Source organism: Fukomys damarensis, unplaced genomic scaffold (assembly GCF_012274545.1).
Source record: "Fukomys damarensis isolate Sample0158 unplaced genomic scaffold, DMR_v1.0_HiC HiC_scaffold_24, whole genome shotgun sequence".
NCBI classification, from domain to species: Eukaryota; Metazoa; Chordata; class Mammalia; order Rodentia; family Bathyergidae; genus Fukomys; species Fukomys damarensis.
In genome coordinates this window covers 55,571,251-55,597,864 of record NW_022900936.1, presented here as the reverse complement: position 1 = coordinate 55,597,864, position 26,614 = coordinate 55,571,251, and the positions used below count along the sequence as shown (strand labels likewise).

At 32.2% G+C, this 26,614-nt stretch overlaps 1 protein-coding gene across 3 annotated transcripts in view; it reads right to left on the bottom strand.

The window, feature by feature from the left end:
• Positions 1–26,614, bottom strand: part of Nectin3 (nectin cell adhesion molecule 3) — a 130,111-nt gene that overhangs the window by 66,845 nt on the left and 36,652 nt on the right. For 2 of the 3 annotated variants that reach the window (XM_033768080.1, XM_033768081.1), the window contains exons 2-5: positions 25,771–26,112; positions 21,804–22,100; positions 21,548–21,665; positions 16,421–16,572 (exon numbers count right to left, since the gene is read on the bottom strand). In XM_033768080.1, coding sequence (XP_033623971.1) covers positions 16,421–16,572; positions 21,548–21,665; positions 21,804–22,100; positions 25,771–26,112 — 909 coding nt within the window. Of the gene's footprint in view, positions 1–8,512; positions 10,235–16,420; positions 16,573–21,547; positions 21,666–21,803; positions 22,101–25,770; positions 26,113–26,614 lie in introns of those variants that run through there. The other variant, XM_033768079.1, reaches the window with a different exon arrangement.

Here is a 26,614-nt window from a genome sequence, read left to right as displayed (position 1 = left end):
AAAAAGGGCCAGGGATTTAGCTCGGTGGTTCTGCTGCCTGCCTCTCAAGCACAAGGTCCTGAGTTTGATCCCTGGTACCAAAAAGGGGGCTGGGGGGTGGATGAACACAAAATTTTTTTAAAAAAACATAGTAAACTGTGAATACTATTCTGAAGACACTTTTGTGAATGTTTATTCATATACAAAGAGGAACAAAACAATTCAAATTCTAAGCTATTTTCTTTAAAAATGGCTGCTTCTAAACTAATTTAAAAATTTAGAAAAAATATATATTTTAAAATATCAGAAACGGAATTGGGAGGTGATTAAAAATAATTGAAAACAATAACACTGTCAACCAAAACAGCTCACAAGCAATAAACAAGCATTAAAACACTAGTATTTAATGATATTAATTAAATATTAATCAAACTGAAGTATCTCCACAGGATTGGTTCCAGGCAAAATTCCTGAGGATCTGTGAATGTTCAAATCCCTTGTAATAAAGAATCTGCATGTAAACTGTGCATATCCTCCTGTATACTTCCTATAATACTTAGTGAAATATAAATGTTATAAAAATAGCTAATATTACATTGTTTAGGAAATGGCAAAGATCATACATGTTGAGTACACACAAATGTTTCAAGTATTTTTGAATGTACAGTGTTATACATGAAATATATACATTTATGAAATACAATATATTTGTGAAATATATATACATTTGAAGAATTCATATATATGTGATACACACACACACACACATATATGAGAAAAATTTGCATCCAATTTTACATTGGCTCTTAACCAGGATGCCTCTTCAATAAATGCATTCTTAATCTGCTACTAGTGTTGCTTGGAAAGACAAACAGAATAGGGTCTAATTCCCCCAAATCATTAATTGCATTTGGGTGAATAATTAAAAGTAACTACACTAATGCACAAGCATACAAACGCACTCACACTAGCAAATATATAATCAAGGACAAAGAATACCTTCTTTATACAAAGTTATAGTTTGACTATAAAAATATACCTCTGGCAGTTTTTTAAAAACTTTTATGTAATAGTGTGTGGTATGGCTATTACAGTGAATGCCTAATCCATAGCTTGGTTTAAAAATCACCACTGGTAAAAACTAAAATTAAACTCAAACTAAGTACTAAAATTTGAAACACGACCTTTGAATGAACAGTGTATTTCTAACTCACAAGTAAACATTAAAAAAAAGTCAGATTTGTACTCTACACCAGTATTATAATTAAATATTCAATATGGGTACCATTTCTCCCTTTTATTTTATAGTGGTAGTCCTATTAACAAATTCTCACTTAAAACACTGTAGTAATACTCCAGTCCCTTAATGGGAAATAGGTAGCCGTGGTTAAGTTATAAAGCCTTTCTGTATATCGCTACCAGAAGCAATATTTACTATTGAAAACTTTAATGATTTAACATTAGATTGATAGAACATAGTATTATCTTTCAACTATAAAGTAGATTCAAATACCATGTTTAAAGTTAATCCTAGCTTACTGACATTTTGATGTATTTTAATTAAATGACAGGAAAAAAGAGTTGCCTTAACTTCACTGTTACTGAAATATTTTAACCAGTTGGAATGAAAGGCCAAAGTGAACATACAATTCAAAACACATGAAAGAAATAAATGTAAATATGGCCCCAAAATAAGCAAAAATAGTCTCTGAAGTTTTCCAATATACTAGGATTTCTCAAGTATGCCTAAAAATTAGCTGGAACCATTACTGGTATTTAAAAATTAATTTATCAAAAATGTTTAACATGACTATTCATGTTTACAAACAATTCACTATGTACAGAATATATACATAAAGCTCTGATAACAGTGCAATGCTTCAGAAAGTTTAAGCACTAGTTTAGATTACTAAAACCTGGAAAGTTTCAGTATGCCAGATCATTTAGATTAAGGACAAAGACTATATTAAATTCTCAGTTGCTGGTTTCCAAGTCATCTTCTCCCACAAAAACAGAAAACTAACTACATAATGGCCACAATGTAAAAGAAAGTTCATAATCAGTAAGCAGATATTAATATATATATATGTATATATATGTGTGTATGTATGTATATATGTATGTATTCAGTATGCCAGATCATTTAGATTAAGGACAAAGACTATATTAAATTCTCAGTTGCTGGTTTCCAAGTCATCTTCTCCCACAAAAACAGAAAACTAACTACATAATGGCCACAATGTAAAAGAAAGTTCATAATCAGTAAGCAGATATTAATATATATATATGTATATATATGTGTGTATGTATGTATATATGTATGTATATAAAGATATTAATATTTTAAAGTACAGTTCTGGAAATACATAGTTAATTTCATTAAGTTTATAATCAAGTTGAAATTTATATGGAATTCTAAATGTGACTCTTCTGCTCAAATTGACACAACATTTCAAACCATTCCCACAGATAAGATTTTGATCATGAAAGTCACAAATTGAGCTCTCCCCCAGCTACCCCACCTCAACAGTACACCAGTAAGAGGCATAACTGCTTGGAGCTATCCTGCAGCTCCCCAACAGTGCACATCTGGCCTCCTGGCTGTGTTGGCACCTGGATTCACACCACAGAAGCACAGGAGGGTCATAAAGGCCATTCTCCTGAGCTCTAGCCTCAATTTTTATTTAATTAAGTTAAAGGTGATAGATTACTACCACAAATTGTAATTTTCTAAGCTATGCTTGATGCTTTTGTGTTCCACTTGGGCTAAGATGTTGTGATTGATCTAATCAGTTGTCCTTCCTGGTGGAATGAAAAAGAGATTGCTTCAGAGTCATTAGAGACTCAAAACCTAAAGACAAGCTATAACAGGAAGATCAAAGTATTAATCCAGGTATCAAAAAAAGGACATTACCAGCAACAAAAATAAAAACGGGAAGACATTCAATCAAGGCTCAAGCATAAACACAGACTTCCAGCTTACTGGAGGGAAAATCCTGGGGGAAATGAGGTGGAAAAAATCTGATGATCAACCACCTGGGCACTCTGAAATGATAGCACAGGAAGTAACAAAAGAGATGAATGAGGCTGTAGAAAAATTCAAAACAGAGACAATTTCCCAGATAACAACAGAGATGTTGAGCAGAAACGAATGACATGATTAGACTCTAGAACAGAAAAAAAAAAAAAAAAAAAAAAAAAAAAAAAAAAAAAAAAAAAAAAACATGAGCTCAGCACCATGACAGAAGCCATGAATTCCCAGCACAGGAAAGAAATGGAAACCATGAATGCCCAACATATGAAAGAAATGGAATTCATGAAAAAGATTCAAACAGATACCCACAAGATTAAAAATTCTATTGAAAGTTTATACAACAGATAGAGCCAATCTGAAGACAGGATATCAGATATAGAAGACAGGATGGACATCAGCAAAGATGAAAAGAAGGATCTCTCCAAAATAGTAAGAGAACATGAAAAATCAATCCAACAGCTCCTAGAAGAAACAAAGAAGAATAACATAAGACTAATAGGAGTCCAAGAAAGAGAAAGTACAAATGATGTTAAAAAACTGTTCACACAATTAATGACAAAAAACTTCCCAGAGCAAAAGAATTTGACATACAGATAAGTGAGGCAAATAGAACTCCAACTAGCCATGATTAAGAAAAAAAAAATACACATAGACATATCATAATCAAGATCCCAGAAATTCAACAGAAGAACAAAATGCTATAAGCAGTTAGAGAAAAGAAACAAATCACATGCAAAAGAAAGTCTATTTGAATCACAGCAGACTTTTTCAAACAAAACCTCAAGTCAAGGAGAGCCTGGCGTGAGGTATTTTCAAGCCCTAAAAGAAAACAACCTCCAACCTAGACTGATGAATCCTGCAAAACTATCTTTCAAAATTGATGAGGAAATATATACTTCCATGACAAAGAACACGTGAGAAACTTCATGAATACCAAATCAGCACTCCAAATAATTCTAAATAATATCCTAGAAAGACAATGAAAGTCACAACTCCATGAGGTCCAAAAGAGCAAACCCATCAGTCAAGGCAAGAAATTAAAGGGAGAGGGGGGAAAATTTTAAAAAGCCATCAACAAGATAATAAAATGATGATAAGTCAATACATATCAGTTATAACCATCAACATTAATGTACATGTTGAAGTAGATGCAAATGAGTTAAAGATATCCTATGTATACTATCAGACCATAGTGAAATTAAATTGGAGATCAGTAACAAAAGAAACCACAAGACCTTCACAAACACATGGAAATTGAAAAACATTCTCCTGAACAACCAATGAGTCAAAGAGGAAATTAAAAAAGAAATAAGACAGTTTTTACAAATAAATGATAATGCCAACACAACATACAGGAATTTATGTGACACAACGAAAGCAGTTTTAAGAAGGAAATTTATAGCAGTTAATGCCCACACTATGAAAACAGAGCAAGCTCAAACAAACAACCTAATGCTGAATCTTAAGGTTCTAGAAAAAGAGCAAGAAAAACCCAAAGCTCGGACAAGGGAAGGAATTATAAACATTAGAGCAGAAATCAACGCAATAGAGACTAAGTGAAAGATACCAAAAAAAAAAAAAAAAAACAAAATCAATGAATCAGAGTTGGTTTTTCAAAAGAATAAAATTGATAAACTCTTAGCGAACTTTATCAAAAAAAGGAAAGAAAAGGCTCAAATCCATGCAATTAGGAATGAAACAGATCGACCAGGAATCCAGAGGATCAATACCTACTTGAAGAAACTGTACTCAAAATGGAAAACAGAGAAGAAATGGACAGATTTCTAGATACATATGAATTACCAAAGTTGAACGAAGATAAACACCCCAGTTACAATAAGTGAAATTGAAAATGTAATTAAAAATTTACCAACACAGAAAATCCCAGGACCTGATGGATTCACTGCTGAATTCTCCAAAACATTTAGAGAAGAACTACTGCCAATACTCTTTAAACTTTTCAATGAAATTGAAAAGGAAGCAATACTTCCAAATTCATTCCTGGAAGCAAGTCTTACTTTGATTCCAAAAACAGACAAAAAAAACAGACCCAACCAAAAAAGAGAAGTACAGACCAACCTCCCTAATGAAAACAGATGCAAAAATCCTCAATAAGATACCGGCAAACAGAAACAGAGGGTCAAGATCATATACCCTGACTAAGATGGACTTGTCCCAGGCACGCAAGGATGATTCAACATACATAAATAAATGCAATACAGTATAATAATACACAGAGTCAAGGACAAAAAAATATGATCACCTCTATAAATGCAGAAAAAGCATTTGACAAAATTCAATGCCCACTCATGAGGAAAAACCTGCAGAAACTTTCAATAGATGGCATTTATCTCACCCTTATAAAGGCTATCTATGAAAAAACCAACAGCCAACATCATACTAAATGGTCAAAAACTGAAAACATGAACATGCTAAAATCAGGAAAGACAAGGATGTCCATTATCACCACTCTTGTTCAATAGTTTTGGAAACATTAGCCACAGCAATTAGACAAGAGAAAGAAATTAAACCAATAAATACAGAAAAAGAAGTTAAACTGTCATTTTCTGATGATATGATACTCTAAATAGAAGACCCAAAAAGCACTCGCCAAAACACTTCTAGACTTAATTGACAGATTCAGTAGAGTATCTGGATATAAGGTAAATGCCCAAAAATCAATTTCCTTCTTCTTCAATAACAGATTCATTGAAAAAGAAATTAGGGAAATGATTCGTTTCACAATAGCATCCAAAAAATGAAATACCTAGGCATCAATCTAAAAAGGAAGCAAAAGATCTCTATATTGAGAATCTAAAAAAGGAAGCAAAAGACCTCTATATTGAGAACTACTCTGCAAAAAGAGATTGAAGAGAATATAAGAAAATGGAAAGACATCCCTTGTTTCTGGGAAGAACCAATATAGTGAAAATGGCCATACTTCTAAAACTGCTATACAGATTCAATGCAATCCCGATTGAAATCCCAACAGTATATTTCACAGAACTAGAGAAAACAATACAAAAATTCATTTGGAACTAGAACAGACCCAGAATAGCAAAAGCAATTCTAGGAAACAGGGACATGGCAGAGGGTATCACAATACCCAACCTGAAACTGTACTACAAAGCCACTGTGATAAATACAGCATGGTACTGGCAAAGAAACAGACCTGAGGATCAGTGGAAGAGATTAGAAGATGCAGAAACAACTCCAGACACTGAGCTACCTTCTCTTTGACAAAGGAGCCAATCATCCTCACTGGAGGAAAGGCAGCCTCTTTAAACAATGATGTTGGAAAAACTGAATTTCAACTTCCCATGATTAAAACTATACTCCTATCTTTCACCATGCAGTAAACTAAAATCCAAGTGGAGAGGGGGTGAAGGGAGGGCAGGGGTAAGGGGAAAAATGAGAACCAAGACTTGTCATGTAGAGGTACAAGATCCCAACAATGAATGTAACTGTACTGTATCCCTAAAATGTACCAATAAACTCAATTAAAGCTGAAAAAAAATCCAAGTGGATTAAAGATATAAATATTAAAACAGAAACATTAAACTTGTTAGAAGATATGATAGGCAGAACTCTTAACACATTGCCCTAGCAAAAGACTTTATGAATAAATCTTCAGTAGCACGGGAACTAGCACAAAGAATGGACAACTAGCATCTCATCTTTTTACAAATTTCTGCACTGCAAGATAAATCAACAGAGATAAGAGACAACCTACAATGTGGGAAATTTTTTTTACCAGCTATTCCTCAGACAATGGTCTACTACCCAGAATGTACAAAGAATTTAAAAAAAAAAAAATCAAGCGTCCCAAATATAAAGATCCAATTCAAAAACGGGCATCTGAAATGAACAGATATTTCTCAGACAAAGTAAAAGCAGCAAATAAAGATATGAAAAAATGCTCAATATCACTGGTCATTCAAGAGATGCAAATGAAAAAACACTGAGATTCCACCTCACCCCAGAAAGAATGGCTGCTATTTAAGAAATCAACCAATAACAAATTGGGGAATGCAGACTGGTGCAACCACTGTGGAAATCAATATGTTACCTTAAACTACTAGGATTAGAAGTCCCACTTGACGAGCTATTCTTCTGCTGAGTATCTTCCCAAAAGAATTAAAAGAATCATATCACAATGATATGTGCTCACCCATGTTTATAGCAGCACAGTTTATAATAGCTAAAACTTGGAAACAGCCTGATTACCCATAAACTGGAGTCTGGATATAGATGTTGTTTCTTTTATAAAATGGAGTACTACTCAGTCATAAAGAATGAGAAACTAGAGATATCTATAGCTAAGTGGATGCACACTGAGGCCATACTCTTAAGTAAAATTAGTAAGATACACATGTAAATACTGAGTAGTTTCTCTGGTATGATAAACCAAATGTGTAAAGAATCAAAATTTATAATTCATATTTTTTCATAAGAAAAGTTCTAAAGGTATTGGGCAAATGGGAGGGGTAGGGGAAAGGTAAAAAATGGAAACAAAGTTTTTGTAAATAGGGAAGGGTGGAGGGGGGAATGAAGGCCAGGGGAATGGGGAAAAAATAAGAACCAAGATATGTCGTGTAAAGGTACAAGATCCCAATGATGAACGTAACTGTATTGTGTATCTAAAATGTAGCAATAAATTTTTTTTAAAAAAAGAAAGTCACAAATTTACATCTTTCATGGAAAGAAAGTTTAGATTTTCTTGTGGCTGACCTAAGTATTGATATTTAAATAAAAAACAAAGGAATTTCAATCACAGTGTATTATTGAGAAAGTATTCTTCCAAATGACTTGGACTGAAGAGTCATATCCTATATAAGTGGTTAAATATATAAGAATCCAGACATTTTTCACAAGCTATCAGAGAACTTAACTTTATTCCTTAAGCTATTATTACAGGTTTATACCAAAATGTTAGAGAAGAGTTTCTAATTTCCAAGAAATACTACTAGTTAAGCAAAACTAGTTTGTCATTAGAATAAAACTTTCATACTACTTGCAATATGTTATAAACATGTTAGAATTTTGCCATATATATATATATATATATTTCTTTTTTTTCTTTTTAGATTTGATGAGGGAGAGGTTGGTAAAGTTAAAGGACTACTTTGTCTTCTATTTTAAAAAAAATTTTTTTTGTGTGATTCTCTAAAGAACTTTTACTGCACTGCCCTGGGAAAACACTTGTTCTTCAGTCTTTTTTATCTAATGATTCATTAACAGAAAAACATTCTTTAGGCCTCACATCAGTTGTTATTACAATTTTATAGAATTCTATTGTAGAAGCAAGCTATTGAACTACCTAAAAAAGAAGTTTCACATTCACATTCGAAGATTTAGATAACATTCTTTCTGAAAAGTTACATGATTCTGGAAAGAATAAACTTAACAAATTATGTAAAAAAAAACAACCTCATGATATATTTCCAGTTTTAATTGGAAAAACAAAAATCTTAAAACATGTACATACATTTAGGAGGAAAGGAAGGAAAAAGGGGATGACTGCCAATATCCATCAGCAAGTATTTCTGGTTCTATAATTCAGATTTTTCTAGTCAAATCCCAAGTTTCCAAGTTTATTTTAAATTTCTTTTCTGTACATTTACCCGTTTGAACAAGATCAACATTAAATAAGTAAAAAAAAAAAATATGGTCTAGGAAATTCCTTATATTTATTCATGGCAGAAACATCTCACCTCTAAAACTGATATGCCAATACAATGAAAGGCTCTCTCTGCATTGCATTTAATCATGTAACATATTTGTATAGTTAGGACATAAAGCATTAAAGTAAGGCTACTGCTTAATGTACCAAAATCCTGGTTAACAAGACAATTTTAGAACTGTCTTCCAGAGAAGAAAAAAAAAAATTCATGTTTAGAAGGCATGTATTTTGTTACATTTATGTATTTTGAACAAAAATATTGATCAGATAATTATGCTTTCACACATCATCTTCACTGAGTTTACTACCACAGTTTTAGTGCAACAAAGTATCTTTGAAAAGCCACCCTACAATAATTATGGCAAGGCTCATTAAAATGCAGAGGTAAAGATTCCACTTGTATAGAAACTTAGAAAATAATGCTTGAAAAAAGCAAAGATGTTCCATCAGACTGAATATTTTTACTATACTAAAATATATATAAACATTTCTTGAATTACTTTTATAGTCAATTTTGATGTAGTGTCATTTAGTGGTGATAAATTTTGAGAGGTATATGCTTAACAAACATCATACTTAAGATTACAGTATCAGGTAAACATTTAATACGCAATGCCAAGGTAGTATCCTTTTTTAAATTTTTGTACCAAAAAGTCATACATTTAATGCTGACATTTCTCCTTACCTGTGTGCGTTAAGACCAATAAAGTACTCTGCATTAAAATTTAAATCTTGAGACAGTAGTACAGCATTGAAAAAAAAGTTGTAAAGCAGCTCAGATACAATGAACCAAATTTTACATTTTCATTTTCATTTGTCAGATTGGAATATAAAAAATAAGCTCGAAAATCAACTTGAAAAAGCTTATTCTTCCTCAAGAAAAAGTATGAACAATCTGAAAATGACCAATTAGTATGAATGAAACAATGTACATAGGGGAGTCACATTTAGTGGCTGCTAAACATACCACTCCCTCCTGGAAATTACGGAACCATCTACATGTGAAACTAAGTCATCTTCATTTTCATCATAATGTTCATCACTGACAAACTTCATTCCCATTTTCAGATCTTCGTAATAATCCATTGGTCTTTCAAACCTATTGAGATTTTCTATATTGTTCCATTGAGCTTTTTCAGGCTCTTCTAAATAGTCTTTTCTTATTAGATTGTTCACTGGGTTTTTGTTTTCTTTTTTTACACTGTCTGGGTAAGAATCAAGCTCATCTTGTTGAAGAACATCTATTTGAGATTCTTTCTGCATATCTGATGGTGGAATGTAGTTCTTGGCAAAGTAGTCTCCACGAAACGTCCTTCTTCTCCTATAGCAGAATATTCCAGCCAAAACACTTACAAGTACTATGAAGAGAGCCCCACCCACTACACTAGCAATGATAGTGCCAATTGTATCATCTTTAATTGTTGCCAAAGTTGACAATGGGAAGGGCAATTTTTTAGGTTCTGTTGCTAGATCCTCGATGTCAGCAGTTGAGGGATGCCAGTGAATTGTAGGCTGAAGGGTGGTAGTAGTAGGAGGATCTAATGGAAACAGTAAAGGTAGACAAGACACAGAAAGGCAAAGAATATTAATGCAAGGTGATTCAGCAGCAACTTGAAAAGGCAGCACAATTAATGAATATATATTCACAATACAAATAGTTTTTCATTCTTAATGTACTAAGTTATAAGGTAGTGGTATCATTATGTATTATAAAAATAAGATTTATGGTATAAATCCTAAATTCTTTTATTCCAAGTTTAGGTCAATATTATACTCTAGGAAATAAGTTACTTTTAAAATATAGAGTATTACTTAAATGTCCTATACATAGCTGGCTTAAGAATTATCACATAAAAAGTTACGTCAAATAATTCAAATGTGAATTTTCTTAGCCAGCAGCATAAGGAAATAAAATGAAAGAATAAAAAAATTAAATTATATTTTCTTAGTATTCACCTTTATTTAGCATGTCAGATCTGAACTTATTTTTAAAAGAATGAAAAACTATAGAATCTTGTTAAGTGGGAATAGTGTAAGCTGTTGGCTTAATTCTCTCAAAAATATTTTCCTTAAAGAGCTCTCTGAAATTTTTAATAAAAATGTTGTACAAACCATTATTTAGCAATTTAAAAAATAAAAAGTATGTTTAAATCATGTTAGCCAAATGGACTGTAATCAAGTAAGACTAACAAAGACAAAGTAAAAACATTATAAAGTGGTAAAATTATTACATCTAATTCCCCGAGTGGATTTATCTAAATATTTAGAAAACTAAGGAATTTCAACTATAAGAAAAATGTAGTATCACTGCTTTAGTATGAATCTAAAAAACAGTAGCTAATATTTTAGAGAGAACATTCTAATAATACATAAATATTAGATGCAAATGAACCTGTATATTGACATTAGATTACAACAGCATAGTCATTATTAAAAAGCAACTAAGCATTAAGTAGTAAAATAAAAGATTGGTTAATTATCAATTAAGTAGTATTTGTAGGTCATGTAACACAAAAATACTAGAATTTGAAAAGGAGATGAGTTTTAAAAAATCTTTGTTTTCATAGATCAAAATAAATGACCCAAATGCAATCTCCTATAATTAATGTTTAAATGGGTGGTACTGACCAAGCTTTAAAAAAGTGATTGTTAGAAAAATACTAATTCTACATGGGGTAAGTTATTCTAATATTACAAGCTAAAGAAAAATACTTACTGAAACAGGTTTCATCATGGAATGCCATATATATAGAATGTGGTAAAAATTTAGCAAGTATAGTATAAAACTTAACAAGTACAGTATAATTTTCTGAGTTTATAAGCTAATAGGTAATCCTGTCAAGTACTTTGAAGTATTAGTTATAATATATGTAAGTGAATCAAGGAAGAGCTTTAATTTATAAGAACATATTCATTGGCTGAATAAATTCAATCTGAAGAAAACGTGTGAAACTGATAGATTATTTCTATTAAAGTAGCAACACTTCAAATAATCCAACTTCACAGAATGAGAATACTGAGTAGATTAAAACTTAAATCATTTGTAAAACAATTCATATTTTTGAGGGGGGAAGAAGTGTAGTTTTAAGTACTGGACATCATCTTTAAAATAATTAGCAAGGAAAAAAGTATTACAAGAGGCTGGCATCAGCACATTTAAGTAAAAGTACAAATCACCTAAATAAATTATAATTTACACACTTCAGTGCATATAAGAATTTTAAGGTTTCTCTCCAGGTATAAAATACATAACTCAACATTTTTACCATATATCCTAAGAAAAAAGACATTTTAAAACTTCTACTTCCAAAGTACTGACTACTCATTTCATTCAAATTTAACAAAATACTGCTTTCAGAAAAAACATAAAAAAGTTTAAAATTTTGCATTTAGTTTGTTGTGATCCCTGAAGTTTCAACCCACAATCCTCTCTAAAATAGTGTTAAAAAATTAACCTTCTTAATGTAACATAAATTACTGTTAATCCTTTGTTAATACTGTATTTTACATAAAGATCTCCTTCTTGTCTTTATATTTAGAACAAAAGTCATGTAATGTTGAGGCAAGAAAATTTTCTATCATCAATAGCTAATTGTTTATTGTGATTTAAAACTCTTCCCAACATCATTCTTTAATATTTCAGTCAGATGTTAACAACACTCTTCATTGAACGTAACATAAATGAAAATATAACAGCTATAATGTATTTCAGCATACCTCTAGCTTTTCTCTTCAAATGAAGAACTTATATTTCTTTTTCTAACTAAATACTTTTGCTAAATAATAAAACAAATAGTTCAGTAACATCCTTGAAGCTATAAAGCATATTTTAATCTAAAGATTACTATGTTAAAAATTAAAAGGATTGACCACTATTGCTTTTAAACTTTGTATGGGTTGTCTGAATAAATAGCCAATTCATTTTAAAGTGTAAAAATTGCTGGGCTGGGGGGATGTAGCTCAGTGGTGCTATACCTGCCTGGCAAGCACAAGGTCCTGAATTCTATCCCTGGTACCACAAAAAAAAAAAAAGTAAACATTGCTAAATGTGGGTTGTTAGGTTTTGAAACTATGTCTAAACACTCATATGAATATGATTTGCAATTCGACATTTGCATAAAAAGAATTTTAAGTGTAAGGGTACATATCTGACATGTAAAATTTTGCTTTCCTATTTTTAAAGAAAAAATATTTTATATATATATATATATATATGACATATATAAAAAATATTAGAAGCAAATAAGAAAAACACAATTTCTTGCAGTCATTTAATACTGCACAAATAATCACCATATCTTCTGAGTACAAATGAATATTTGAAGTTGAATATTACAACCATATATCAATAGGCTCATCCACAAATTTTATATCTACCAATATAAAAAATGTGTGATTAAAAATTTTGCTCAATTGCTTTTACATATTTAAAAAACTCACTTCTAAGATATTAAAATGCCAGTTTTAATAACGAGGTAAATTTTTGTCACGGTAAATATAATTTACAGTTTTAAAAAAAAGACTTGATTGTTTATTCTGTATATGTTCTACTAGTCTCATGAAAACCTACTAGGCTTTACTAAATATTATGGAAAAGCAGAATCATATCTAGGATACTCAGGATACTCCAAGAAGTTCTCAGTGGAGAGAGTAGCCAGGGATTTAGCTCAGTGGTTCTGCCTCCTGCCTCAAAAGTGGAAGGTCCCAAGTTCAATCCCCAGTACTAAAAAAAGAAATTTTTTTGAGAGAGTATAACTTTATTACAGATTTTGAGTAGAAAGGTAAGATCTAATTATCACCACCCCAAAAACCTTTTTACATAATGCTATATTCTTCTAAATAATTTAGAGGTAATTAATTGTGATCTTTTTCAAATTTACTCAAAATTTTATTTCCCTTCTTATAAGGCTTAGTAGATGTTGATTTTAAAACTATGTAAAGTTATCAGTTTTCTAGTCAAAGAACAGAACATAAGTGAGATAAAAGCAGACCTGGGATTTTTAGTTCTTCCCTGACTGATCTCAAATTCACTCATGCATGAAATGAAAGTATGTTGAGTATCTATCTAAAACACTACTGAAGATGATAGAAACACAGTAATTATTAAAGTAGACAAAAATCCTAAGAACCCAAGTTCTATTGGGCATAAAAATAGACAAGCATACAAAAATAACACATGTAGCATATCACATGGCAAAAATAGGAAAACAAGGCAGAGAAGGACAGAAAGTTGTAAGAGGGTGAGAAGACAGTATTTTCAATTTTAAAGTACAGTCACAAAAATATGAGAAAATAAAAAAATGGAAATAAAGTGTTTGTAAATGGGGAGGGGAGAAGGGGGTGAAGGGAGGGCAGGGACAAGGGGAAAAAAATGAAAACCAAGACCTGTCATGTAAAGGTACAAGATCCCAGTAATGAATGTAACTGTATATACCTAGAATGTACCAATAAACTCGATAAAGAGAAAAAAATAAATAAAATACAGTCACAAAGGAAGAAAGAGCTTATTGAAAAAGGTGTTATTTTAGCAGATACCTATAGAACCTGAAGGTAAGAGTTATCAGGATACCTTGTAGAAGAATACCCCAAACAGTGGAAACAGCAAATGCAAAGATGGAGACCCATAAATGTGCTCGTGTTCAAAGAACAAGAAGGACAGGGTGAATATTCCAGTAAGAAAGGGATATATAATAAGAAATGAGGTCAGGGAAATAATCTGGGACTAAAACACACACAACAGCCTTCAGTCACTGTAAGTATTAGTTACTATTGTAGATAAAATGGGAAGTCCATGGAAGGTTCTGAGGAGAAGAGACATGATCTGACATGCCCTTTAAAAAGCTCACTCTGGCTGTTCCGCTGTGACAGATTGAAGGGTGACAAATTCAAAGTGGGAGATTAAGTGGCTATTCTATAGTGAAACAACACTTTCTGATGGCTTATACTAGCAGAAGAGGTGAGGAATTGATAAAATTCTACATAATGAGAGTGCCAACAATGATTTGTTGATGGACTGGGTATGGTATGAAAAAGAATAGAAATCAAGGATACGAGGCAGGTTGTACCCTGAACAAATGTAAAGATGGAACTACATGTAACTGACAGGAGGAAGAATGGCAGAGAAAGAGGTTTAATGTCAGGGGCAGGAGAAAGATCAGAATTTCAGTTTCAAAAATGTTAAGCTGTAATGCTTATCTGACTTCTACATATAGTTTAATAGTCATTAATAGGCAGTTGGAAGTACTAGAGAACTGAACTCAGAATGTCAAAAGAAATAAATTTTAGATATCCCCAGTGGAATCAATATACGTATGAGTGCCCAAATTGAGCCCTGTCAATTAAGCCTTAAAAGATTACATAATTACAACATACTGCACTTACAATTTATAAGAAATATTCCACAGCAACAGTACAAGAAAAGTGTAAGCACTATTTTTTTTTTTTTTGCTAGTACCAGGGATTGAACTCAGGACCTTGTGCTTGAAAGGCAGGCATGGTACCACTGAGCCAAATCCCTGGCCCCTGTAAGCACTATTTATACATTTACATTTTAAGTATCCATTTGCATGGCTTATCCTCTAAAAAGAAAGAAAAACATATCCACTATTTAATTTCCCTCAGATTTCCACCAAAGCACTGCTACTAGCAGAAAGAACTAGGAATATATACAGCTCTGTGATGCTTGCCTGTATCACATAAAAGAAATATGAGTCTCTATCAGTAGTGCAGAAAGAAAATACAAATAGCTAAATTTTAAGGATCATAACAAGGAAATAAACAAGAATATAACTATAAATAATGGTGAGTATTATACCAATAAAATACAGGGGTGGCTGTACTTCGAGTAAATGATCACGCAACTGAGAATATAATATATAAGCAAACATAATTTCATTTTAGATCTGAAGAAGTAACCTTAACTACTCATTACATATTTACCATACAAACCTGCATTTTTCAAGGTTCTCTTCCTTTTTCTCTTAATTTTCTATTATTAGACAAAAAGTCTGCTACACAGTATTCTTGCAGTTAGTAGATACTCAAAATATTTTACATATTTTTCCTAAATCAGCATTCTACTGACAATCTATAGCCACACAAAAATATATTTTAACTCCATGTACATTTTGTGAATGCTCCAATTTATATTCTGCCCATCAACAAAATATCCAAGTGAAACAAATAATGTTAAAATTCTTAGTTCTTAGTGTCTTAAGAACTGGCAATAAAAACATATATTAAAGTTTATTTAATTAGAACATTTTCAGTAGCATTACCATTTCATCTCTCAGTAACCCAACATGGGAGAGGCTCATGGGTGGCAAGCAGTGTTATTTGAAAAGCAGGTTACCAAGGTTAACATTCTCTTTTTAAAAATGAAGGTAATTGTTTGCAGAGTAGCCACTGAAGGCATACTTTGTTTAACGAGTTTAGAAAGGCAGATGTCTAAAAGACAAATGTAGTACTGTTTAACTGAAAACTATATGAAAAAGTATTAAAGTACAAAACTATTTCTTAAACATTTTGACATTCCTTTAAGTAAAGGAAGGACACCTTATATATGTATTTCATACTTTATCATATCTCTAGACTATTTGAAAAATTTCACACCGATCAAGCTATATCTTTACAAGTATAAATTACTGCTTAGAATCATATTATCATTTATAACTGTTATTATAGAAAAAACTAAATAACTATTTTGCAAGTAGATAGTAACTTACCAGAAATGTAGATGACCTTTTGATCACTTCTTTGACCAAGGGAATTTGTCACTTTACAGACATAAACACCAGAATAATTGAAAGTCAGTGGATGGACAAAATGAAGAGTATTGTCTGAAGCCAGTAAGCCATCAGGCCACTGCCCATCCAACCTAGATTTTAAAAAGCATGAAATTATTTTAAGTACTTTCAAACTATATTTACTGACAGCAGTTTAAAATAAGACATTACACCTTTGAGATGTTTGTAAAATTATTACTACCTTTCAGATACAATTACCCATAAAATAACAATATGTAAGAACAGATTTTTTTCATTTTAATATTTTTTGTGTTTTTTTGGTACCAAGGGATCGAACTTTGGGACATTGCGCTTGCAAAGCAGGTGACAGCACCACTGAGCTAAATCCCTGGCCCAGTAAATTTTCATTTTAATAAAGATAAAATCCAGTATGTATAATCTATTCTTCCCAAATATTAACCCATATAAAAGCAGCTAGGCCAATACAATACAATGGGAGGGAAGAAAAGAAAAAAATAATTTAAAAATTATATTTGGAACACTGGAAATTAGAAATACATATTATGTGATGGCATATCACAATATCAAAGTAACTGAAATTCTAACTATGAATTATGTTACTTGTGAAAAAATATATATATACCATTTCCTTAGTTAAAAAGCCATCTCATTTAAATATATTAAAATATTTTGGTACCTTCTATAATGTATTTATACTATTATCATTTAATACTAATATAAATTTGTACTCTCTTCCTACTCTCTTCAGACAAAGGATTTACAATAATAGAAAATTTTTATTTGTAAAGTGAGTGTCTGTGACAATAAAATCCAAGGTACAATTTAGTATCAATAACTCTAAACAGTGTTTATACTAATTTGGCTAAAATATACCATTTCTACTGCATCCATTATTACAATAAATCATGGAAGCTCCACTAGAAGAAACCCTACAGCCATTAACTTCAATGGAACTAAATGGAAAATCACTTTTCCAACCTAGTGGTACAAAAAAACAAAAAACAAAAAACAAAAAAACAAAACAAAACTAAAATTAAAATAAAAATTAAGTGTTTAGTTTGAAAATGCTTTTAAAATGCCTGAGTTACTTGGACCCTATCTTTAATGAGGTAGATACATACTGGGATATCAAAAAGTCATTATAAAAGGAATAAGAATAAAGAATAAAAAGGTATAAAGAAGAAAATAGAGAACTAGTTCAATGATATTATTTTTCAATCCCAAGAGTAGTGTATAAAAATCCAGTAAAATTTTTTTGAGGTTTTAGTACAGAGTATTCCTCACCCAAAGGCTTGGAACCACAATTACTTCATATTTGTTAATTTTTTAGATTTTAGAGTATTTGTGTAGACTTTACTGGTTAAGCATTTCTAATCCCAAACCTGAAACCTTTACAACGTGTCAGTACTGAGAAAGCTTCAGGTTTTGGAACACATGGATTTAGGATTTTTGGATTAGGGATGCTCTAAACATTTAATTTAGCACTGAAGGGTAAAGATAATGTTTTTACATAATTAAATAAAAACAAAAGCACTCATTCTGAAAAGGATTTTGTACAGAAAAACTTTGCAAGATCATCTTTCAAAACTATCTATGTCTTATCACTTACATCTATACTTTGGGCTCAAAACTGAGAAATTCAAAACTGGCTTATAATATTTTAGTTATTTATTCAATAAAGGCAGAGTAAGAATATGCTATATATCTCACTACACATCTAAGAGGTGACATAGATCAGCATCTTCTGAACTCTTGGACTTTTGTTACATGAATCATTTATACTTCTTGAAGTTTCTAGAAAAGTATGAATACAGACATTTATAGATATATATTCACTCTTACAAAAACTCTATGAAGTAAATACTTCAGCTAGGAAACTAAGTACTAGAGGGGTTGAACGACTTGCATGTAATAAAAGACACCTAGAAATATAGGCACTGGGATGAAAACCAGAATGATACAGCTTTTATTGTTTTGTTTTGTTTTTGGGGTTTTTTTTTGAGACAGGGTCTCACTATGTAGTTGAGACTGACCTAGAACTCACTATGTAGCCCAGGCTGGTCTCAAACTCAGCAATCCTCCTGTCTTAGCCTCACCAGTGGTGAGATTAAAGGTGTGTGCCAACATGACCGGCTCAGAATGATACAGCTTTTAGAAATACTGTATCAAATAGATACCTAAATTAATGACTGCCTCCCACTTCTAAGAAAATATAATTTTAAAACTATCTTCAAATCTGTATAGGGGCAACCAAATATACTGTTTCCTTAAGTCCCTCAAAATCCCACCATGAAAAAAGAGTTATTAAAAAGTTCTTTAAAATCCAAGAAGAGAAAGAAAACAGATCGTAGCAGTCAACAAACATATCAGTTCTACAAACTTGTAGAAGACGAGAAAACAATATACATTTTAAGCCCATTTTTCTCAACCAAGAGTGACTCTGCTTCTAGGGGATATTTGGCATGTTTGGAGACATTGTGCGTTTTCAGAACTGAGAGAGTGGCTGGTTCTACTGTCTCTACAGATAGAAGCATGGGTTTTACTAAACAATGTTCAATTTACAGAACTGCCCACCACCAAAAAGAATCATCCAATCCAAAATGTCAACAGTGCCAAAAATCTCTTCTTTAGGCTTGAAGAGTTGCTTGCAGTAGGACTATGAATGCAAAAGCAGCCAGTAAGGTCCAAAGAAGACAAGAAAGTTTGGAGTTTGACCTACTGTACTGCAGAAGGCCAACAGAGAGCACAGGGCTAGAAATAAAGACATTAATTGAAAGAACAAATCAATATATTACCTCTAATTCTGCACAGATATTTCTCAGACAAAATAATGAAAGCAAATTCAATAAACTGAATTTGCCAAAAGACTTCCACTCTTCACTGATTAAATCGGAAACTTTTGGAGGAAAAATCTATGAGATCATTCCAAGTGGAACCTACTACTGAATCATCCTCATTATAGAGAAAGTTTTTACTAAGTATTTTATTTTAATGTCTCATTGTGAAATGACTAGACAAGCAAAAAGATAAATAACTGTAGTGAAAGTGAAAGACCGAGCAGAAAAATATTCTAGAGGAGAAAATAACTGACATTACAGTGAAGAAACAAGAAGACTGAACATCTGTAAAACATGAAAAAGAGGCTATAAAATGATCAGGAAATGTGAAGGTGTCTTAGAAACTGCAAATATGTCAAAACATTTTTTTAAATTGAGTCAATACAAAATTAAAAAAAATATATATTCTAGGAAGAACAATAAAACCATTTGGAAAATATGAAAATATACTATACAATAAAAAAGAGTTCCAGTGAGAATGAACCAAAAAGAAAAAGGAGAAAATGACAAAAAATAAATAAAATTATCTGAAGTTACAGATAAAAGTCTCAAGATTGAAACAGGCCCTGAATACTGAGAATAAGAATGAAAATCTTAGTTTGAACATTTACAGATAAAGAAAAAGAAGTGCAGTTCATTAAAATTATACAAGTAGAAAGGCAATTATCAGCCACAGGGAAAACAAATAGCTGTAGACAAAAAGAAAACAAAATTCTGATATACTACTTAGTTTTTGATAAATAAAATATCTGTCTATCACAGGGAAGCAAATAGTAATTACAAAGTTTAACTAAAAGTAACAATTTCATTCAGACAATAAAAGGTAAGAATGTGTTTGGTTATAACTGATACGTATTGACTTGGTCTTGTCATGACTTTTTCTTTTTGTTGGATTCTCTCCCTTTGCATTTAATTTCTTGTCATGCCTAATGCATTCATTCTGCTAGGCTTCCTGGGGTTGTTATCCTCAATGTTGTTTCCTAAGATACTATTTAAAAATCTTTGGAGTGCTGCTTTGATATTTATGAAGTTCCTAAGTTTACCTTTTGTCATGAAAGTATCTTATTTCTCCATCAATTTTGAAAGAGAAATGCAAATGAAAACAATGCTGAGATTCCACCTCACCCCAGAAAGAATGGCTGCTATCACAAAATCAACCATTAAACAACGCCGGTGGGGCAATGGAGAAAGAAGAACACTGCTCCACTGCTGGTAGGAGTGTAGACTGGTACAACCACTGTGGAAATCATTATGGAGATAACTCAAAGAACTAGGATTCAAAGTTCCATCTGACCCAGCTGTTCCCCTGCTCAGTATCTTCCCTAAAGAATTAAAAGATACCATAGTGATATATGTACACCTGCGTTATAGCAGCACAATTTGTAATAGCTAAAACTTGGAAGCAGCCCACTGCCCTTCAATGGGAGACTGGATAAAGAAAATGTGTTTTTTAAATAAAATGGAATACTACTCAGCCATAAAAAATGAGAAATTAGACATTTCTAGCTAAATGGATGCACATTGAGGTGATACTCAAGTGATATAAATAGTGCACATATGTGTAAATACCAAATAATCTCTCTAGTTTGAGAAACTGAAAGTATAAATAAGGACTAAAAGGTATAATAGATAATGTGAAATAGGAAGGGACAGGGAGGAAGGGGAAATGGGAGGGGTAGGGGAAAGGAAATAAGGGAATGGAATTAATATGAGAAAATGAAAAATAATGGAAACAAAGTTTTTGCAGATAGGGAGCAAGGGAGGGGTTGAGGGAGGGCAGGAGAATGGGGAAAAATAAGAATCAAGATTGATTATGTAAAGGTACAAATTTCTAACAATGACTGTCATTATACTGTATATATTAAATGTACCAATAAAATTAATTTTAAAAAATAATAAAAAGAATGTGTTTGGGGTGTTTTTGTGGATGAAGGGGTAGACACGAAACTAATTCTTCACCTAATAAATGAAATGTTAGAAATTGGTTAATCAAGAAGTAGCAGTTAAGATATGGCAATAATTAGTACCAGAAAACAGATAAAATTACTAAGGGAGCCTCTGAGGAATAGACCCAAGGGAGTAGGAAGGTTGAGGAAAGGGTGGGACAATAGAATATGTATGTAGAAGTCTTTCATTTAATTAAATTCTTTATTATTACAATCACATATCATACCAATTAAAAACAACTTGAAATATGCATTGAAAATATTCACATTTGAATAATTTCTCTCTGGAAATATAACATTACCTGCTCCACACAGATTTAAAGGGTGGTGGATTTGCATCAGCATTACACTTGAGATTAACACCTTTTCTTCCTACAAACCAATTTCCATCATACCCTGTTACTGAAACTTCAGGGGCATCTATAAAATAAGCACATGACAGAACAAATCACCCTTTGTTAAGGAGAAAAAAAAAGTTTGATAATGAAATATGTCAAAGGAAGAAAAAGTACAGTACATGATGTAAGTCGAAAGGCAAACTGTTAAGCCTTTACTTACACTGTATATCTAACACAAAAGAATATCGGATGTCCTTTTCCAAGGCTGGATGTTTTACAACACAAGTGATTCTCCTTCCTCTAGCAAATCGGGTTGGAAACAGTTTATACCAGCTGACAATCGTTGCTGTTTCGTTTGGAAAAGAAACTGTAGAGGAATCCTTTTCACCAAGATCACCTTCCCAGTCAATCTTTGCAGCTGGTTTTCCATTGGCTGCTGTGCAAATGGCTGCTATTGTTTCATTTCCTCCATCAATTAAAGACTCTTGCCCTCTCATCAGGCTCACAGTGGGTTCAACTGTAAAAAATTTTTAAAAAGTTATATGTCAATTAAAAAATTATTTGTATCCTTCCAAGCCATACCTAGACACATTTCATAAGCCTAGGGACAAGTACATATAAAATCTACAGACATGCTTTTCAGGTGATGTCAGTATCAGCTACATTCTCAGAGCAGCTAAGATGAGAAGACTGGCGAGAGAGAAAATGGCAAAAATGTTACATTACTATTAAAAATATGACTCCCTGACACAGATACGTATTACTCACAGAGACAGATGGACTCTTTCCAGTTTAGTATATTAAAAAACAATTCTGTGAACTCAATCATAATTTGTATTAAACTTTTTTTTTTTCTTTGTACCAGGGATCGAACTCAGGACCTTGAGCTTGCGAGACAGGCGTCAGCACCACTGAGCTAAATCTCTGGCCCTTAAATAGTATTTTTGAAGGAAAAAATAGTTTTAACATATAATGCTTCATGATATGGCCAAAAAAGTTTAAAGCAAACCCTTTTAAAATAAGTTACTAGTATTTAGCCTACGGTTAAAATGTTAAGCACACAAACACAAAAAATGTCCTTTAAGCAAACTCATAAGGGAAGAAATAGAACATGTTTTCTTTTGGCCAGGGAGTGTTTCTATAATTTCATTTAAATTACTGGCTTTCACCTTCTCACATGCCTAAAAAGAACTAATTAGGGCAGCTAAATTTGTTCAGTACTTTTGGTTATAAGATACACTTTAAATTCATACTAAAATGAAACATCACTTACAGCTGTGTAACTTAGTTTAAAAAGTGCTTAATTTCAACAGTTAACACTTTATGTACTAAGAAATACTGTTCTCTCCTTTGAGGCCTACTATGTAACTTTTAATTATTTTTCATTGTTGTTGCTCTCTGTAGAAAATTTATAAATTGACTTTTGTAGTTCAACTTCTGTTGCCTTATTTGCGCAGGCTGCTACCTGGTGTGGGGGGATCTTCCATACTTGTATGCCCTTTTTTTAGTTGTTTTTTGAGATAGGGTCTTGCTTTGTAGTTCAGGATGGCCTTGAAATCACTATGTAGCTCAGGCTGGCTTTGAACTCTCTCAGCGATCCTCCTGCCTCAGCCTCCTGAGTGATGGATTTACAGGAGTGCACCACAGCGCCCAGCTCTTATATACCTTGTTATTCAAGCAAACTGTGTAACTGTGTTTAAATAATTAATGCAGAAATATTCTGGGATCAGAATATTGGTACTTTGCCCCAGAAAAGATGTATGTTATATGTTTTCTTATGTCAACTTCCTGAAAACAATAACCAGGCCAGTATTTTCTTAAATTCAGTTCGCTCAAATGACACTACTAGATCTAGGTTTATAAAGAATCCAGTTTACTTCTAATTTCCTTACTACTCTGTGAACTGAGGTCTTTAGGGTATAAACTGAATGAGAAATGTAATTAGATATTTCATATTGAGAAGAATTACACTGAGATATTTCATTCACTTGTCAAGGCTCTCGAAATTTTAGCTCAGCATCTCAGATGTTTCTTCTGACTTGTCAAATATCCTAAGGTTGGATGCTGCTTTCAGCAACAGGTTAATCTCTATTTACTTTACCTACTAGACTTTGATCTAGTTATATTCTTCACTGTTAATATTTCTTCAAAATTTGCAAAGGTAGTCATATTTCTCTTTTAGTGGGAGAGTTGGTCTGAGTAATTTACGCCATCATCAACAGCAGCTTTCTTTTCTATTAAGGAACTTAACCATTTATTTTAAAAGTCAACTTTAAATTGTCATTTATATATTTCTTAAGAAAAATCCACTTGTGTTCTTTAACAGTTTTGTAAAATTAATTTTATCACACATCTTAATATTTTAGTTAACCTCTCTATAGAGTCATTCTTTCCTGTCTAGCAGTTTGCGGCTGTTTTCTTTGGCCCTTTAAAATGCTATGCAGAATTTTCTGTCCTTATTATCCCTTGCTACCCTGACCTTTCACTCCTGGTAAGCTGTCTAAGGACGAAGCTAGAGCAACTTTAAAAGCTCACCTCCTTTGTCTAACTTTTTTCAGAGATCAGAGTCCTATTTATTTCTATTTCTAATTTTGTAGCTAATTTCAAGTAGCAATATTTCTCTTAACCATAGTTTTAACAACTACATAATATTCCAACAAAAGGAACATTGTAATTAATTTCACAACTCTTCCTCTGTGAGACATATGTTGAATTTTCTTACAACATTTTGTTGTATACCATTCTTTTAATTTGGTTTCTGCAGAAAATACCCCACTGAAACTTTAGTGTTACCAAAGACCACTTAATCTATAGACAAAAATTTTTTTTACATCTATTCTCTATGATTAATTTGTAGAATGTGATATTTCAGCACAGCCCTTCGCAATCAGTTAAAAAGAACTAAGTTCTCTTATCTAAGGTATCTGTTTTAAGTAATAAATTTAGAATGATACTAGCTATGTGTCACTATTAGGAAAGCTAAAAAGATAAGTTAAATCATCTCTGTAGGCAGGCAAAACTGCTGGAGCACTTATTTTCTTGAAAGTTATCTTCTCTTAATTATTACTCTGCTTGAGTTCTTCTCATAGTTCTCCTTGAATTCTTCATCCATTTTTCTCCCAACCTAAGATACTCTAATACATAGCACTAGGCTTGTTTACTTTTATATTTACTTTAAAGCTTTTATCTATATGATTTCAAACTTCCTCCAATTTTGCTACAAGACTTAGCTCCTCAGTTTCTAATTACATGCCTGTTATTTTCATCTATATATGCTTAACCCAATACACTGAACTCATTGTCTAAGCCTCCCAATACCTGTTTTTCATTTAGGGGATCCCAGTCAATTAACAATTTACTCAATCACCAAGTTTCAAACTCTGGTACTGTTCAAGTTTCCCTTGTTTCTTATATATACCAATTACAAAATCCTGGTAAATATTTTTTAAATTCTGCCCTTCACTCAGTTGACAGAAATTAGAAAATTACTTTGAAGCCTTCATGGCCTCATAGTCTATCAAAAACATCTGACCAGTCTTCCCAAATCACAAGATTTAAATACTTTCACAAATCTACAATAGCAAGGATAAAATTTGATGTGAAAACTGAAACATAGGCCAGGTGTGGTGGCGCACGCCTGTAATCCCAGTACTCAGGAGACTGAGGAAGGAGGATTGGTGTGAGTTCGAGACCAGCCTGAGCTACATAGTGAGTTCCACGTCAATCTCAACTACATAGTGAGACCCTGTCTCAAGAAACAAAAAGAAAAAACAACTGAAACATGAGGTATCAAAGGTTCAAAACAGTGAAAGTCAGTCACTGGAAAAAGTGGAAAAACTTAACTAAACATGGTAATTTAGTTATAATTACCATTAACGAAGTAATGAAAATGAATGTTAAAGAAACTCAGCATTTATATTTTAATAATTTAGTATTATAACTAAATTACTATAAAAAGTAACAGTTAAAACTATACAGGACTGTAAGTAGACAGGTAGATATAGGTAAGATTGTTTAAATTTAGAGAGCCTAGAATCAAAACATCTTAAGATAAAACTTGAGACATCATATTTGAATTTATTTTAACCCTAAATTTAGGGAAAATTTCAAATATTTTAAATTCTTTAAAGTATTTTTATTTGAGTTCTTACTGCTGTCACCAAAACACAAAATCCAAGCACACTTACCTAACACAGTAACAGTTGTAGAGGACTGGGCATTTCCAAGCGGGAAAGTAACAGCTTTGCAAATGTATTTTCCGGAATCAGAAAATCCTATATTATGCAGAGTAATTGTTGCATCATTAAATGAATAATTTTTAAACGAGACTCTTCCTTGATACTCTCCTTGAACAGAGAATCCATACTGAGGATGATGAACTGCAACAGTCTGTGTACTTGTGCCTTGTATCTTTTCCCATGAAATTTGTGTTATGGTCTCATTCACTTCAATTAAACACTTCAGTGAAACATTCTTCCCCCATACTGCTGTGATATGTGGCTCCACAATAATTGGTCCAGCAAAGGCACCTATAGGGGAAAAATACATAATTGTTAAAATGGAAAGGTTATGCTAACGTATGTTCCTGCCCCTCCCTTTCTCCTATCTTCATAAGAACACACACATACAAAAGCACAAACATTCAATCTAACTAAGCAAGAGAAAGACCTACATACTAAACACTCCAATACTCTGAAAAAAGAGGATATTAGACAATGGAAAGATACCCCGTCCTGGATAAGCAGAGCCAATATGGTGAAAATGGCCATACTTCCAAATCTGTAATACAGATTTAATGTAATCCCAATCAAAAATACCAATAGCATACTTCACAGAACTAGAGAAAACAGCCTTAAAATTCATATGAAACCAGAAGAAACCTAAGATAACAAAAGTATTCTGGGCAACAAAGGCAAGGCAAGGGACATCACAATCCCCAATATGAAGTCATATTAAAAGCTACTGAGATAAAAGAGCATGGAACTAGCAAAAAAAAAAAAAAAAAAAAAAAAAAAAAAAAAAAAAAAAAAA